Genomic DNA, 17,341 nt, shown 5'->3' with positions numbered 1-17,341 from the left:
TTTCTACACTGATATGGGAAGCTCTGAAGTTTGTGATTTTTCAAATTTATAATTAATTAAATCTTCAGTATCTTAAGATGTAATCACCTCCCCCTTTTCACCCTAATTGCTGAAGCTCTAACCCGTACCAGGCATCTGGCAGTGGTCACAGGCAGCTGGCAGTGGTTGCAGACGTTGGCAGTGATTGCTGAAGCATTGCCTGCTGTCGTCTTGTCCTGGGGCTACCAGGATTTTGTGCCAAGCAATCTCACTTGGCTCTGAGCTGCTTAAACTCTGGAGCTGCTCTCCAGAGAAGATTCCTGAGAGAAACACGTGATTTAGTTCACTGAAATGGTTGGTCCTGGGTCCGTCAGGAGAGGTAAAATTATGACATTAGGCTCCTGTTTTGGTTTGATTTGGGATATGTCACTAGCAGATGTACAGCTGTGACTTAGTTCCAAAAGAAAATTCAAAATCACCCAGGTATATTCAGGCAATAGGATTGCTTGAATTGCTACACACACCATTGTCTCTTTTCTGAAGGAAAGATGTTCCTGTATGCAACATGACTAACATTCAAACTGCTCAGTGACTACTTGGGGATTCTATCTCTTCTCTTGTCTAAGGCTGGATGCTTCAGAACAAGGCAAACTCCCCCGCTGTAATGCACTACTAAAAATGTATGACACTATCGTGTATGAAGGTGGGGATTATTTCTTCCTGTTGCCAGTTTAAATTCTAAAACATAAGGATTGAAAGCCCTTGAAGTTTAATTGTTCTTAGTGTAAATTCATAGTGTATTCTCATATAGGACCAGATTTTCAAAAATGAAGCAGCCAAAATTATTGCACTTGTCTAACATATACATGGGAGTCTTCTATGTGCATACCATAATCAACTATTCATAATGCATTGGCAGCTAAGCATCACAAGCAGTTGATTTACACACATGCATCAAAGATTTGCAAACATAAATTAGGCAAGCACAGTAATTTGGATTTGTCTGACTTTGAAAATCTGGCTCACAATGTCTAATCCTCTTTTGAATTTTACTGAGTTATTTGCCTCAATATTGTTCCACAGCAGTTAGCTTCACAGGAATGTAAAAAACCACAGGCGAGTAATTTTTGTCCAAGGCCATCATGGATTTTGTATCTAACTGACAAGAAAATATGACTTTTTTTCGGACCATACATAATTAGCTGTGTGCGCAATTTCAAAACTGCAGAAATGCTCTGGGAACCAGGTACTCCCATATTCTAACCCTATCTCCGCCACTGATTAACTATGTGGCTTTGCTCAAGTCACTAAGGATGAGATTTTAAAGAGACGTAGGCACTTAGGGATTTAGGATCCTAAACACCTAGATCCCTTTTGAAAATGAGACATAGGCTCCTAAATCAGGTAGGCGTTGCAATACTGAGCACAGCAATGCCTAAATATCTTTAAAAATCTGGGGCTAAATGCCTGATTCAGTGATTTCCTTAAGCACATGCTTAATGTAGTATTCCCATTGACTTCATGGAGTCTCACTGACATCAGTGGAACTACTCATGTGAGTTAAGTGAAGCATATGTGTAAGAGTTCACAGGGTCAGGGCTCAAACTTCTGTGCTTTATTACCCCATCTTTAAAAAAGGGAAAATAATAAATACTTACCTTTTATGGATATTGTAAATAGAATTGGTTCAAACACCAACAGAAATTTCACAGAGGTTTCTAAAACTTAAGCAAACCTCTTTTGTTTTTGGAAACTAAACTAAACTAAACTAACCTAAAAAATTCAGTGGAATTTGTTTCCTTTTTCAAATCAGCATTTTTCTAAATTAAGTTTTTCTGTTTTTAAATTGAAAACCTTCAAAATCAAAATGATCTGTTTGGAAATGATTGCATTGTTTGGCTTATCAAAATTGGCAATGGAAAATAAATTTTAAAAAATAAACAAGAAAACTGAAAATGTCAAATGAAAGGTGAAAAATGACAAACAAAATATGATAACCACATCAAAGAATAATTAACGTTACACTTTTTGTCAAAAAAAAAATCTCAGAAAAACTTTGAAAAAGGAAAACTCAGACTTGTTTTGTGAAAGTTTTCAATTTTGAAAAACAGTCAATTATTGTTATTATTTTTAAATTTTGTTCAAAAATTTTCAACCAATTTAGTTTTGAGCATTATGAAGTGAATTAGCACTTTGTAAATATGAAAAAAATGACAGACAAGAGTATTATTATTTATTAATCAGTACTGTTATTAGTAAGTGGCTAAGGGAAGCAGAAAAGAATTTAGCAAAGCGATGGGTAGGACAGACAAAACATGCGTTCCTTTTGTCAGTTTGTGGCATTTGTAGGAAATGGAAACAGGAGACTAATTTTCATTTGATACTCAACTCTGATACCCCATTCAAGCAACATATCCAGCCTTTTTAAGTACAGGTCCAGAAGGTAGTAAGGCCCAGATCCTCAAATTATTTAGACTCCCAACTCCCACTGATTTCAATAGGAGTTACCTTGTGACTACAACAGCCTCTTATTACAAGGGATGTCCCTTATTTTTTCATCTCTGTACAACAAGATCGGGAGTAGCTGAGTGCTTCAAAAAGCAGCAAGAAGTACCCCGGTGAATGTAGGTGAGTACTGATTGTTATTATTATTATTGATTAATAATATTGGGGGGAGTGGTGGGGCAAGGGTGCCAAGAAAACAGTCCCTTATTTTTGAAATGCAAAGTTGGCAACTCTATGGTGTTTTGTTCCCTATATTAGCTAATGAGCTTTCTCCATATCTTGAACACTTGACAATGGTAGGAAAAGATCATAATACAGTGAAAGAGACAGCTATAGCTAAAATTCAGGGTATGCAATAGCACCTTGTTAAGCACATTCCATTTATAGGACAAAATTGATTTCAGTAGGAGTTAGGCACCTAATTACCTTTGGGGATCTGGGCCTAGGTAACTAAATGTCACTCGTCTGGACTAAGTTTATGGTTGTCCCAGTATGCTGATTCATAGGATTTTTCCCAGGTGATGTGTTGCATAAGGTATTTTATCCATGTTACATTTGTTGCCTTTAAATGTCACCAAGTGTCTTCAAGTATTTTTCAAATTTGGAGAGTTTTTAAAAAATATAACATCTGTGAGTGCATAATAATGTTGTTAGGAATCTGAAGGAAAAATGGAGTAGGATGGCTTTGCATTTTTTGACAGTGTAATTCTCTGGTGCCATTGTAATTGGGTTTATGAGAACTAGGGTGAAGAGCTGAGATGGTTGGCACCAACAGGACACACAAATTGATGCCCTAGTACTTCCCAGAAACGTGGAAGGGCCTGTGATGCTGAAGGTTGCATGATATCTGCAACATACCATATGGCTCTGCAGTTATCACATAGTTATGCAACTATCTCCTGTGTATCCCTTTCACATACGTGTATGTGTATGGCCTAAATTTTCTAGGTAGCGTACTCGTGGTAGATTTACTAGGGAGATCCTAGTTGGTGACCAGTGATTTTGGGTGCTCAAGTGGACATCTTAAAGGGGTCTGGTTTTCAGAAAGTACTGAGCACACACCCTCAGAAAATGAGGCCCCTTTAAGGTGTCTCAGGTTCGGCACCCAGAAACTGAGGCACCCAGAATCACTAGTGACTTTTGAAAATATAGGCCTACATCTATAAAATAATAGAATCCTCCTGGGATATATCTTCCTTCAAAGAGTGGTACATTTGGGGTCTAACTTGGTTGACTGTCCCCTTAATGAGTGGCTTCAGCACTCCTTGGCCAATAGGACGGTTAGAAAGTCATGAGTTCACACTACATGATCAAACAGGCGGAGCTGGCTTGCAAAGGTGAGAAGCCCATGTCCAAACATAGCCTTCTTCAATAATAGCATAGGGAGTACAGGAGACTATAGGGAAGGCAAAGATCTCTGTGTTAAATATTCTATTTTTAAAGTAGTGAAGTAAGGAAAAGCCCAAGAAATGATACTTGTGTAACAGGTGGGTTGTGTCATTAAATCAATCCTATATAATGTTGAATGGTCAGTGGATGTTTCCATGAGCAGTAAACTACTGCTGTGGTCCTGTTCCACTTTGGAAAGCACAATTTTCATAGCCAGGAAGAATATTTAAAGTTTTAATAATAAGATTCAAGACTGTTAAGGCATTTTAGTTCATAGGATTGTAATATGCAAATAGATTAAGGAGTGGAGGTGGAGAATAGTAAGAGTTGAAGGAAGGAGAAAGGAAAGGAGTTGTGGGGAACAAAGAGATGTGAAAAGGAGGAGAGAAGAAGAGGAGAATAATGACTGGCTGACAACACTGATTCTACCATCCCACTTGTTAACAATAAGATGTTCAGTGGGAGGAAGACAATGAATGGAAAACATTTAGATGCTATGCTGATGGAAGCTAAAGCAAAGCCCAAGGAATCCAGGTAGAAAGCTACCTCTGTCAGAACTGCACCACCCAATGATGAGCTAGCTTCTCATAAGATTACATCATAGGGGGAGAGCAGAACAGAAAAGGGGAATCTGAAGAGAAGGAAGAAAAAAGGCAGGTGTAGAGGAAAGGAGGGATTGGAGTCAGAGCAGCATTGATCAAGTCTATCCTGGGCTGTGCCACCAACTAGTAACGGAGTCTGCAGTTGTAATCAAGCTAATCGGAGCTATGGGAAGCAGCCAGAAAGAAGACCTTCATAAGGCTATAGTAAAATGGGAAGGGCCTGAGAAATGGTATTTTAGGCCATTGTTACGATCCTAGAACAACTAAATATACCTATTTTCCCTGGGAAAAACTTGTTTCCAAAAGCATTAAGCAGCTAACAAAACTGAAGTGGGGCAGGAAATTTGGTGGAGTACAAGCAAGTCAGGTTGGCTAATGCCATGATGAATACAACTGTACACAAATATGAAGGGAATCAAATGACACAGGCAGCTTAGAAGGGCCCCTGATTTGCCTTTCCTATCCCTTCTAAATATGTCTCCCAAGTCCAGTCATTTGTTTGTACTTCTTGTAAAACACAGTGCTTTTCAATGCACTTAAAAAAATTTCCAGTAGCCTAGTACTGATGTGTAATCCAGTATGTACAGCCCCAGCGCTCATAGGCAATATTATAGAAACAAACCAGCATGCTCAGCCTGGTACTCACAGGCATTCATAAAATAATAAGCCAGTGTGGACAGCCCATCATTCATGGGCAAGCCTGCAGGAACAAATTCGCATACATGTGCATGATGGAGGCCAACAACTTTCATAACATGACAGTGTTCAGTTTCAAACTCCTGAAGGAGCCTGTTGATTAATAATGAGGGGAAAAAACTTTTAAAACCGTGAAAGATATTTAGTCCTGCCACTGAGTCTCCAAGGGCACTGTTATGTGTGTGTTGTGAAAGAACTTGCTTTTTGGATGCTGGATGAAGTAAAAGTGATATGATGTAAGGACTTGGTGACCGCTAGACCCTTGTACTTGTTTTTGCTAAAACTAGACATCCCTCAGTGTGTGATTTCCTTTTGATTGCCTAAGGTCCTAGCCAGCTGGAGTTTCAGTGCATAACTGATTTGGTCAATTTCAAGGTAAATGTAATGGAAGCTTAATGCTAATTAAGAACAGGTGGTTGCCAGAAAACATTTCTAATAACATTTGTTATTTCATACATCTTTTCCTTGTCTGGGAGGTATTACTAGTCATAATACTTTGTATTTATAAAGTCGATTTTCATTCAATGTTCTCAAAAGGCTTCATGGCCAAGGATGATGATCCTCTTGTAGCTGTGAGTGGAGTTAATATGTTTGGTAGAATGGCTGATTTCCCTCTCTGTCCTCACCATCTCCTCTTTGGGGAGGGCCCTGGAGGGTTGCTAGAGTTTGAAAGCAGGGTTGCATGATAGATGATGGATCCCAGGGTGTGGATGAGTTAAATAGAAACACTTGTAACTGATCAAAAGAAAAGGGATTTTGTAACCGTATAAGGAGCTTAGTTTGAAATTGTTTTTTCATTCATTCCTCTTTTCCATCAAGAAGGGGAAGTTGAGGGACCTTTTATTACAGCCGGTGGTCAAGAGTCAAAGGAAATTAAACAGCTAAAAGATGCCCACTCAGTCTATCTTTGCTGATAGATTGTCAATCAGTTTTGCAAAACAAATTTGATTTGAATAGATACCTCTCTTGAGTCTCCCAAAGAAAGTACTGCTTCTTGGACTGATGGAAGGGTTGCAAACGAAGGCCCTTTGTGGAAAGTGATGAGTTATTCCACGTTACTATAAGGGGAATAGTGGGGTATGGAAAACAAAGGGAAATTATTATTTGTATTGCAGTGGCACCTAAGGGCACCAGTCAAGTATTGGGGGTGCATTATACTAGGCACCCTACAGACACATAGTAGGGCAGTCCCTGCCCCAAAGAACTTGCGATTTAGGTTATGACAAGATGCAAAACGTGAATGATACAAAGATGCTGTCCAAGACAAGACAGCAGTAATGTGAGTACGTCATTGTATGATAGGAAGAGGGCTGAACTAATCAGCTGTATTGTAGACATGACAGTAAAGGTACTTTTAAGGAGATATTTGAAGGAGGATAAGGTAGAGGCTTTGTGGATCTTTTCAGAGCGTTTTCCCCACTCATAAGGAGTGGCATCGGAGGAAACATGGAGGTGTTTGAGAAAGCAACATACTGGCAGATGACAAAGGCTAGTATGTTGGTAAAGAACAGGTGGAAGTTGACATTATGGTAAAATGCATCAAATGGATAGGGCAGGGCTTAATTGTAAATGGCTACAGATGGAGATAGCAAGCTTGCGGTGGAGAAGGGGGAGCCAATGGAGGATACAAGGAGGGGAAATGTGCCCCATTGGGGCTGAAATGGGAATTTCTGCACAGTTTTGAGTGAATAACTCTAAATATTGCAAAAGTGTTTAAAATGCTTTTGAGAAGTGTCTAAAGGGATCTAAGGCAGTATCATAAGGATTATTCCAATCTTTAGGGGTTAGTATGTGGGTATTGTTTTTGTAAATTATCATGGAACATAAGACAGTGTTTTGGAGTAGAAACAGCTGAACATGTCACTAAAGTCTTTGTTGATGTGCATTTTATTTTATTTTATAGCGCACGCAGGTGTACTAGGCTCTTCAGAGAAAATTCACGGAAGACAGGTCCCAGCTCTAAAGAGCTTATGCCATAAGGGACCGAAACTGCCACACTCCTGGTTGAGTAGTACCTTTCTGTGCAAGTAGTTGCATCAGTTAATTTCCAAATTCTATGGATATTGGCAAAAATGTCTCTGGCAATAACGTGAGGTCTGAGAAGGGTGGGCTAATGAATGTGCAAGTGTGTCTCTTCCAATTTAAGGTCATAAGTAAAGTGAATTTGCTGACTTCAAATTATCCTGATTTCCATCACCAGCTGTCATTGTCGGTAGTTTATTGATTAAATACAGTATCCAAGTTTACTCTAGGAGTTGGCTGTTGAACATGAGACTTTTATATTTTCTTCCTTTCTCTTTTTTTGCAGCGAGCAGTGATGCTCTAGTGTTAAAGAGTTTAATGCAAATTGCCTTTGTCCACACTGTTATGGGGGTGGTCTTGTACTCTGGTGTTCCTTTTCACTCTATGTTCCCTTTAATGCACTCTTTTAGCAGTACTGTGAATGTATATGTATTTTCTTTCCTTTTCCCATTTTTGTTTTGTGCATTCTAGGCTGGCCTGATTCGGACGGACAGTAGTGAGTTTTTCATTGAGCCTTTGGAGAAGGGGCAGCAGGAGAAGGAAGAGAATGGGAGGGCACATGTGGTCTACCGCAGATCCGCTGTCAGACAGGAAAGAGCAGAATCACACAAGGATCTTCATAATGAAGGTAGGACTGTGTGTGTGTGTGAGTGCGTGAGTTTACTACATGCTGCATGCACATGCTTCATTAGCTCTGGCTGAGCTGCGCTAGGGCACGAAATCCGATTGATGAGGGGTGCTTTCAGCAACCTTTTTGTTTCCCTGAACCAGGTGTATATTTGTTCATGGTGCTTCTTAGAGTACCTGGGCTGCTCTAGATTGTGTTTGGCTACCCACAGCTCCCAGGGAGCTTTCTGGTAGTTGGCAATCACTCTAGCCATGCTGTTTGATCAGCCATGATACCTGTGCTGGGAAGTGGGAGGAATCCTGGTGAAAATCCTTTGGAGCTCTGTTAAGCTTAATGGCTTCTTTATGCCCTAAAGCACCAGAGAATTTGGCAGCTAGAGTTTCCTAAATCCAGTGAAAGTACCTCGGGATGAATCGGCTCCATAATTTTGTTCCAATGAATGGAAATGATTTGTGTTTTATCTGTAGAAAAATAAAAATGTAGGTGACTGAGAAAACCCAAGTCTCCTCTCCCTGGATAAATATTGAAATGGAGAAGTCTGCTGTCACTGAGTTCATTTATTCTCTTCAGTATCATAAGGCATGTTTTTGAATTCCGTACTGGTTTCAGTGCAATTAAAGATCTTGTTCTTGGTCATAATACTGTAAGGATGCCTTTATGGGAAGGCCAGTTTTAAGAAACCAGTAATGATAATAGTAATACTTTGCATTTCTATAACACCTTCCACCTGAAACTCTCAAGGTGCTTCATGAACAGTAACTGATTAAGCCTCACAGTACTCCTGTAAAGTAGGTTTTGTTACAAAGGCAGTTAAGTGACTTTCTCAAGGACACATTGTCAGAGATGGGATTAGAAATTAGGTCTTCTGATGTCCAGTCTTTGTTCTAAGCACTACTCCCCCTGGATCTCTCTTTCTCAGTGTGTCAGAGGGAGCTGGTGTCTAGGGATAACAAAGCTTATCTGGTTGATGGGTGTAATCAGTCTCACTTTCATCTAGTTATATTTGAAAAACTGGTGAGAGCTCCCTGTAACTGCCTGGAGCCCAGACTAGCCTCCAATATCCATAGATCACCATTTGCCCTCAGGGAGAGTCATCATTTCCAGGGTGTGGGGAACTAAGGACCATGAGCATTTCCCGTCCATGCTTTGCTGTGGAGAAAGGGGTGAGGGGCTAGGGAATCAGGAGGGGGGAGTCAGCTTTGTTCAATCGATTTTGAGATGCCCCCGTCCAATGTTTCTGCACCTGCTTTTCTAGAACCTTAAGTGTCATGACAATATATGTAAATGATGCTGTCTAGTTCATAGGCCTACATCATGCCTGCTTAATTTTTTTTCCTACTATTTACTTACAGGGTGTCTGTCTTTATGATTTAACTTTTCACAGAGAAGTCTGCTCTTTTTCCTTAAAAAAAAAAATAAGAGTGAGAAAAAAAGAGAAACAAATAATCAGTGCCAGCAGCCCAGCCACATCTGAGAAACCCAACAGTAACAAGCCAGCCTGGGCAAATGTGTTGGAGGAAACAGAATTGTCAGAAAGGAGCCAGTTTCAGTTTTAACTCCCCCAAATGGATTGTTATCAACAACAGTGAACAAAAAAAAGTCTTAAAAATGATGAAAAATCGCTTGAGTGATCACTTAAACAGAGGCAACTATCTTCTTGGCAGATTTACATTCAGCATTGATGAGTGTTTGGGGGTCCAATGAGAGTTAATACCTTAGGCTTTGAAGTGAGGCTAAGGTACTAGTTAGGTTTAGTGTTTTCTGTAGGCTTTTCCTTTAAGTAAACTAATTGGATGGTTTGGTCTGTTGTACCGAGAATCCATAATTGCAACATTTGGAACTGAGTTCTGATTCAAATTTCAAATTTTTCTCCCCCTTCCCTCCTAGCAGCAACAGGAAAAGGTGAGATTTATCTTTAAAATAAATTGATTTTGCTGTCAGCCACTTGTTCCCCTAGCACTGACATAAAGAGACAAGGCGAAGAAGAAAGGAGAAAATAGACAATCTCACATGTTATGAGCTAAAGCACCAGGGCAAAATGGAGTTGGGATAAGGGTGAATTGAGGTTAAAATGGCTGTAATGGTTTGTAATTTTTCAACTTTTTTGATTTGAAGACAGATGTGTAGATTGTTTTAATTGAATATACTTAGTGAAAGTAGGTGTTGATTTTTTCTGGATGTAAATAACAATCCCTAAATCTTCCTTTTCTTGAACTTTTGTCCTGTGTCTTGTCTTCTGCGTGTTTGTCTTCTCTTTTTTAGATTGTTAGGTCTTTTGGGCATGAGGTGTGACTTATTTATAGCCCTGAGGCTGTAAACACTTGAGCATGTGCTTAACTTGACACACATGAATAGTCCTGCTGACTTCTTTACTTGCATGCATAAGGTTAAGTGCATGCAGAAGTGCTTTTAGGATCAGGACCACAGTTTGTAAAGCACTGACACTTCGTATATGTTTGAGTAAGAATTAACTTTCTTTAGCATTGTCTCCTTCTTGTAACATCGTACTCATTTCCACAGCTACAAGTTGTGTTGTTGCAAACACAGCATGGAACGGAGGCAGGAGCAAATAAATCTTAACAAAGAAAAGATTCTATTAGCAAGCCTATGTACTTCAGTAGTAAAGAAGGAGGTGAAGAGAGACACCAAAAATGCAGCATGTTTTGGGAGCAGAATTACCTCTGAAGAGAATGGGATTTTAAAAGTCTCCCATGTGATGTCAGCTGCTCTTTAAGTATAGCTGATAAAAAAAATTTGCAAATGGTCATGAAGCAATAGGGGCAAAGAAAAGGTGATGAATGACTTATAGGGACTGTTGGTTGGAGGTGGAGCCTTTCATGTTTGTTACTAGTTCTTGTTTAGAGGAGGCTGGAGGATTGGAGTGCTCAGGTGATGATGATGCCATCCAGAAATCACTGTTTCCTGTGTGGATCCAATTGGTCTGATTCTGTTACCCTGCATCTTGTCTCATCATTTACACTACTGTAAAGTGGATGTAAATCACTACCCCATTAGAATGGTAAGTAAGTTACCCCCACTTTGCACGAGTAATAGTGCAGGGTACAGAGGAAGGGGGAATCAGGCCCTGCAAGTCACCATCACTTGTTGGCTATGTGGTGGGTAATCAGAGCTGCCATGAGGCACCTTTCATGAGCACTAAATTCACTTTAAAAAGAACAGCTTTACCATAGGAAGAGTGAATACATCACCTGAGGCAAAGCCCCCTGGCTGTGTTTACTTAGTTGCGTTCTTGTTGGGTCTTTCCCATCTGTCTGCACATTCTATGCTGTAACCAGGCCCCTGGCCAATGAGGACATCATGTAAGAGTGGATCGACAACTCTGGCGCAAATGTGTGATGTGTCTGTCAAAGCTTGCTCTGTAGAAAGGAGAGAGGGTAAATATAGAGAAGGAATTTCTTGAAACATTGTGACTGGCTAAGTTATTTTAAAGGTGGTAGGATGGAGGTTTGGGGCCAAAGTCTGACTTGTGGTGAGAGCTTAGCTTTTTGCTTTGCTATATTTAATGTTCTTGATCAATGTTAAACACAGTTTCACAGCTTGAGCCTCACAGTCTTCATCCGTCTGCTTGAAAACGAACCCCTCATTGGCAAATACAGAAATTCCTGCAAGATGTGCTGTGCGGAGGTCCGAGCTCTTACACCAGAAGAGAGATGCTTTATGTGACTCACTGTTTGGAGCAATGGAATTCTCTTAATGTCATGCAGCTTTATTTAACTAGATGACATGCTCCCAATAGGGCACAATTATCAAAGAATCACGTGGCTATCAAGAGGCCTGGGGGTGGAGAGGTTTCCCAGCTGCCCCTATAAGTTGTTGTCTTCAGAGAACGCTTATAACTCATTTTGGGGGCACTTACTCAGATTTTTGGCTTGGGTGGTGAATTTAGGTTGAATTCAGTGAGGAGTGGGATTCATAATGTTCCTGCTTCCCATGCTGTTAGTATCCTTGGACGTCATCTCCCTTTGATGTCTAATCTTGTACCTTTCACCACTATGATAGTCACTTTTAAAATAAAACATGCTCCAAGTCCTTAACTCATCCTTTCTGGTGTTGGCAATGCCTGCTCTCAGTGGCCACTAAGAGGTGCTGCTTCCAGAAATGACATCTGATGGATTTTGGCCCAGCTCCTCAAAGGTATTTAGCTGCCTGTTTCCAATGCCTTTGTGGGTCTGGGCCTTAACTTTCTGTTTCCTTTTGTCTCCCTTTGATCACTCTTCCCATCCCCTTTCACTTTCCTGCATTCTCCTGTCTATCTTGCTGGTCTATGGTCCTTCTTATGTGTATTGTACAACTCCTAGCACAATGGGGCCTCAATCCTGGATACAAACCCTGAACAGTAATAGTGAAAGTAAAGGTGCATTCTTATTGCTGTCATTAGAGATTTTAAGCAAGACAGTAGCCAAAAAATGTTCAGAATGGTGGACTTGCTGTTTTTCCTGTCAGGGAGATGATAACATTTCACTGCAGAAATAAAAAGCATCTGAAATAGCCACTTGTTCCATGGTTATTGGCAGAGGCGCGGAGAGGGTAGGCACAGCGTGGGGTCTCAAGGTGTATGCAGACATGGGGAGTGACCTTTCTTTTGGCACCCAGGATGAGGAGTCCTTTGGGCTTGGAGATGTCGTGACTGCCAGAGAAAGCTGACATTAGAAACGGCTGGTTCTGGGCCTTGGAGCTAAAACTGCATTCCAGTTCCCCAGTGAATAAAAACTGGAGCACACATGCACCTTCTCCTTAAATGGAATAAAAGACCAGACACTGTAGCTCTGTTGCTAAACAGCCACCAGGCACGTCTTTATTTCTCATGCTGACAAAACCGTGTTTTCCCTTCCAGAACCTTCAGGAGGAGGGGCAGGGAACTGGAACAAACACAGGGCTCTCTGTCCACAGACTCCTCCCCTATAGTCAATATACTGGCAGCTTCTCCTTCACTGGGCACTGCAGGGCTGGGGGTAGAGGGGCATGAATCAATACAGGGAGCAGGCAGGTATTTTATAGGCATTCATACAGACAGATGACACATGCATATAAGAAAATAGACAAGTAACTGTATTAGAGCCAGGGAACATTGTTAAAGCCACATTGTTCTGCATGCAGCAGCCTTGAAATCTCTCACCATTTCCTCTTTCCTCTCACCCCTACAGTTCCAAGCTTCAGCGTGGGTGAGCTCCCAAACTCACTGGACCTGATTGAAGACCGGCTTGGTGAAGTGGACCGGAAGAGACGCCATGCCAAGAAGGATGACTACAACATTGAGGTCTTGCTGGCAGTGGACGATTCAGTTGTGCGGTTCCATGGGAAGGAACACGTCCAGAATTATGTCCTCACACTCATGAACATAGTGAGGTTTTCTTTTCTTTTGTTGTTTATAAAGCACTGCTCCTAGAAGTGATGTGGGAGGTTGTGGAGATTGAGTGGATGCAAATAGAAATGGGTAGTGATAATTACTATGCAAAGCATTGCTTTTTTTACATATGCCGTGTGTATGATTTCATATAGTGGCAATTCTATAGCCAGTTTATTCACTAGCAGTTTGGCTGAGTTCTGAATAACAATAAGTCAAGTAATCCAGGTATATTTCGGGGTGCCTTTGGAAGAGAGATGGATTTGCCTGATGAAGGCTGTTGGTTCTCCTTTCTGGACTTCGAAGAGGAATTTTCACACTGGGGTCAGACAGGAGGCAGAAGGGGCCTGTGTACAAAAGACAGTTTTATTTTTAGTGTAATTTCCCCCTCTTTCTTGGATATTTGGATCAGAGTTGAGGGTGCCCTCCTAGTTTGGTCCTGTAGTGAAGCCCTTACCCTCTGTTTTGCCATCACAGTCTTCTGACACAAAACTTATTGTGATGTCCCAAATCTATTGTTCTGAAAAATAAGCCTTGAGAAGGGTTGTCTTTAACAGTTAACAAATATAGTAGTTGAAATGATGAAAAGTGGATATGTGGTACAAATGGTTTTCTACTCATCTCTGTGACTGTCTCAGCCACGGCAAAATGACATACTACTGGGGCATGGATCAGTGTTCATGTTGCACTCCCTGTCAGTACCCAGCCTGGGCCGGGGAAGCCATAGATTCAACCAGCAGACCAAACTCAGTGATGAATCCTGGTCACGTGCCAGCTGTGGCATGTTGCACGTATGCTAAAAAGACTCTTTAGTGTCCTCCATAATATTACTGGTCTGTATTGGTTGGTGGTTGTGGATTTTTTATTTCATCGAACCCAGTTGTGCTATTGCACCATCAAGCTGTATGTGCATTGTTACTGCAGAGTGTCTCAAAACGGCTTCCTAATCTGTGCCTCTTTTGTTCCTGGGAGTCCCAAGAAGGGGAAGTAGGCAGTGTTTGTTGCTATCTGGCTGGTGTTTAAGTGGCTCACTCAGTTGTTTTATTTAAGGGGTGAAGATTTTTTCTTCTCTTCCCCATATGTGAGCCTAGATCTGGAAGACAGCTTCGGAGCTGCAGTATATGAGAGAGGGAGCTAAGCAAGCCCGTTAAATACCATCAGCAGTAAAAGAGGGAAAGGGATGGAGTGCAGATAAGGCATAGTTATGGGAGAGAACTCAAGTGAACTGTCCCTTTGCTGCAGTAGTTCCCAACCTTTCCTCTGCCACGGCACGTCGTGATACCTTTAATTATTTTGAGGCACACCGCGATATTGTCTCCAAATGAACCCACCCTCTTATCGCCTCGGTTTAAGTTGTTTACCACCCTTGCCATTCACAGTGTGTACAGTACAGTTAATGATGTTAATAATAATTAACAAATAATACAAAAGTTGTACCAATCAAGAGACATCAACTAATGATATTATGTATCAAGACTTGCGGTATTACTTTTTCATCTTTGAGCCACTTCTTCTTTTGTATGGCTTTGGAAGTGAGCAACATCAAAAGCCAAACTCCAGAGATTGCAAGTCTCGCATTCCACCTGACAGAATGGAACTCTGAAATGCTCCTCTGATTTCGATGCACACTGTGATTCACAGTCTGTGATGAATGACAACAAATTATATACAAAAATTAAAAATAAATAATGAAAAACTTTGAACGAGACACCTGAGCATGTCTTGAGGCGCAGAGTCATTTAACCCTGGGAGGAAATGTTATCAGTGCCACTTGGAGCTCGTGCTTCACTGAGCTCAACTGCTCTCTTTGGTTGTTCTTGATGTAAGTCAGGCTTGAAAACCATAACTTGCACAGGTTGAAAAGGGCAACAGAATGGAGATACTATGGTCAGAGATTACAAGATATTCACCTCCCACCTTCAACCAGAAAGAGTCCCAGGGCGTATCATCAAGCTTTGTTTTCAAAATGTGGTCCTTCCCTAATTCAGCAAGCTGACCTTGAGCTGCTGTTGTAACGTTCTTAGCACTTTGCATCGCAGAGGAACTCTAAGGACCAGTCAAAACTTCTCTATGAATTGAAGGAAAATATGAACTGAATTTTAATTCCAAACTTTCCAAATGACATTGACCAAAATAGTGCCAGCAGGATCTGCTGCATTTGCCAAGGGGAACACTTCTGTTGTTCCTTTTGCTACTTTTTCATGCCAGAGGGCCAGCTTAGACCTAAACGCATGCAGTTTATCCATGTTGGAGGGAAGATGCTCATATCTACCTGCACTTTCCTGTTCAGCTCATTGAGGTGGCAGAATACATCAGCCAGGTAGGCAAGCTTTGCACACCATGGCACATAAGCGATCAAGTCCATGTACCATGATTTCTCCGAAGTTAGGACCATTATGATCTCCTCTCTCAGCTCAGACAAGCGTGAGAGAACTTTTCCATGGGAAAGCCAGTGTACTTCAGTGTAGAAAAGTAAACTCTGATGCTCTGTTTCTGTTTCCTTACACAGCAAGGAGAAAATGCATGATATTAAGGCCTGCAGTTTTATGAAGTTCATTATTTTTACTGCTCCATCTAAAACTGAAGACAGTTCTTCTGGCAGTGTTTTGGTGACGAGTGCTTCATGGTGCAGGAAACAGTGCGTCACCAACACATCTGGGTTTTGTTCCCTGACCTTGCTTACAAACCCCTTCACTTTGCCAGTCATGCAGGTTGCCCCACTGGAGCAAACACTGATAAAATTTTTCCAGTGAAGTTCTCCTTCCTCAAGGTAGGCTGTTGTCACGCTGAATGTATCCTCTCCAGTCATGTGACCTGGCAGTTCTTTGCAAAATAAGAATTTTTTTTTTATACTATCTCTGTCAACGTACCTTACGTTAGCCAAGAGTTGAGCATGGCCACTGATACTTGTTGATTCGTCAAGCTGCAATGCAAATTTTCCACTTGTATTTTTCTTCGAGCACCATCTCAATATCACCTGATGGCATCAATGCGGCGACTTACATTGTTATCTGAAAGGGGAACTTTTTCAATTTCCTTGACTGCATGTGCACCTAACATTACTCCCACGATTTCTTTGCATGCTGGTAAAATTAATGTCTCTGTGATTGTATGTGGCTTTTTGGTCTTTGCTACAAGCTTAGCAGCCATGTAGCTTGCTTCCAGTGCTTTGTCAGAAACAGTTGCATAGTCTATCATCAGTCGTGCTTGCTTCTCATTCTGGTCCCTCAAATGTGTAAAACAAAGTATGTCCTTCTTGGCAAGGGATGAATGTTTGCTTGTAAGGTGTCATTTTAACTTATTTGTCCCCGTGGCTTTGTTTGAGAGTTTCTCCCTGCACATGAGACAATGTGGAAGAGTGCAAGGTGGTTCCCTATATTGAGGTTCGCTCTCGCAGAAGTGTCGGTTCAACACTTTCACTTTCTTAGTTTTAGGTTCAGCTTTATCACTGCAAGTAGATGTGAAATTGCTAAAATCTTTTTTCTTTAAATATTTGTCCATTTTGGGGTCATAAATTCAAAATTCACCACTGTAACTTTTGAGCTTTGTAAGATTTGAAAAATGCATTCACCTCCCGTTACGTCAGGTTCATATAAGCATAGCGTAATGTGGCATATATCATAGGCCACTGTAAATTTTGTCTCATGAGTATTTATGAGCCAATCCAGAATGAGGCTAGTAGGGTTAAAATCAAAACCACCATAGCGGCTAATGGTAGATTGCGACCTGTCTTTTGTGCCAGAATTAACATTTTCAACAATGGAAACTAACGTTAAAGCTAAATATAAGAATTCTGGACAAACGCATGCTCAGTGGAAAAAGTGATACGTACTTGAGAATAATAATTTGGGATGACAAACAATTAATAATTAGTCATTTCTTCTCATTCCCAAAATAGTCTTCCCAAGTGTGTGTAACTTTCTCCACCATTTTAAAATGCAATGTAATTAATTATCATGCAATCCCAGGTCCGGCTCATTCTGGCTTTTACCCCGAGTCAAATATAAATATAAAACTTAGGCTTGACTTACATGTTTTTTTGTGTGCATCATCATCAAAGGCTCATTGCAGTGCATTGCATTCATCAGGGCATGTCATCTTTGTTTACTGTTTGTCCCTCTTAACCTCACTTTGGGGAATGGAACGTGATGCATG

The 17,341-nt window shown here is 40.9% G+C and overlaps 1 protein-coding gene across 1 annotated transcript in view; it reads left to right on the top strand.

The window, feature by feature from the left end:
* ADAMTS14 (ADAM metallopeptidase with thrombospondin type 1 motif 14) overlaps positions 1-17,341 on the top strand; it is a 98,840-nt gene that overhangs the window by 13,054 nt on the left and 68,445 nt on the right. Inside the window, exons 3-4 of the mRNA XM_073354774.1 lie at positions 7,665-7,821; positions 12,987-13,183. Coding sequence (XP_073210875.1) covers positions 7,665-7,821; positions 12,987-13,183 — 354 coding nt within the window. The remainder of the gene's footprint in view (positions 1-7,664; positions 7,822-12,986; positions 13,184-17,341) is intronic.

The sequence above is a fragment of the Lepidochelys kempii genome, chromosome 7 (assembly GCF_965140265.1).
Source record: "Lepidochelys kempii isolate rLepKem1 chromosome 7, rLepKem1.hap2, whole genome shotgun sequence".
NCBI lineage: Eukaryota > Metazoa > Chordata > Testudines > Cheloniidae > Lepidochelys > Lepidochelys kempii.
Note: the sequence above shows the minus strand (reverse complement) of the source record. Positions and strands in the feature narration are given on the sequence as shown.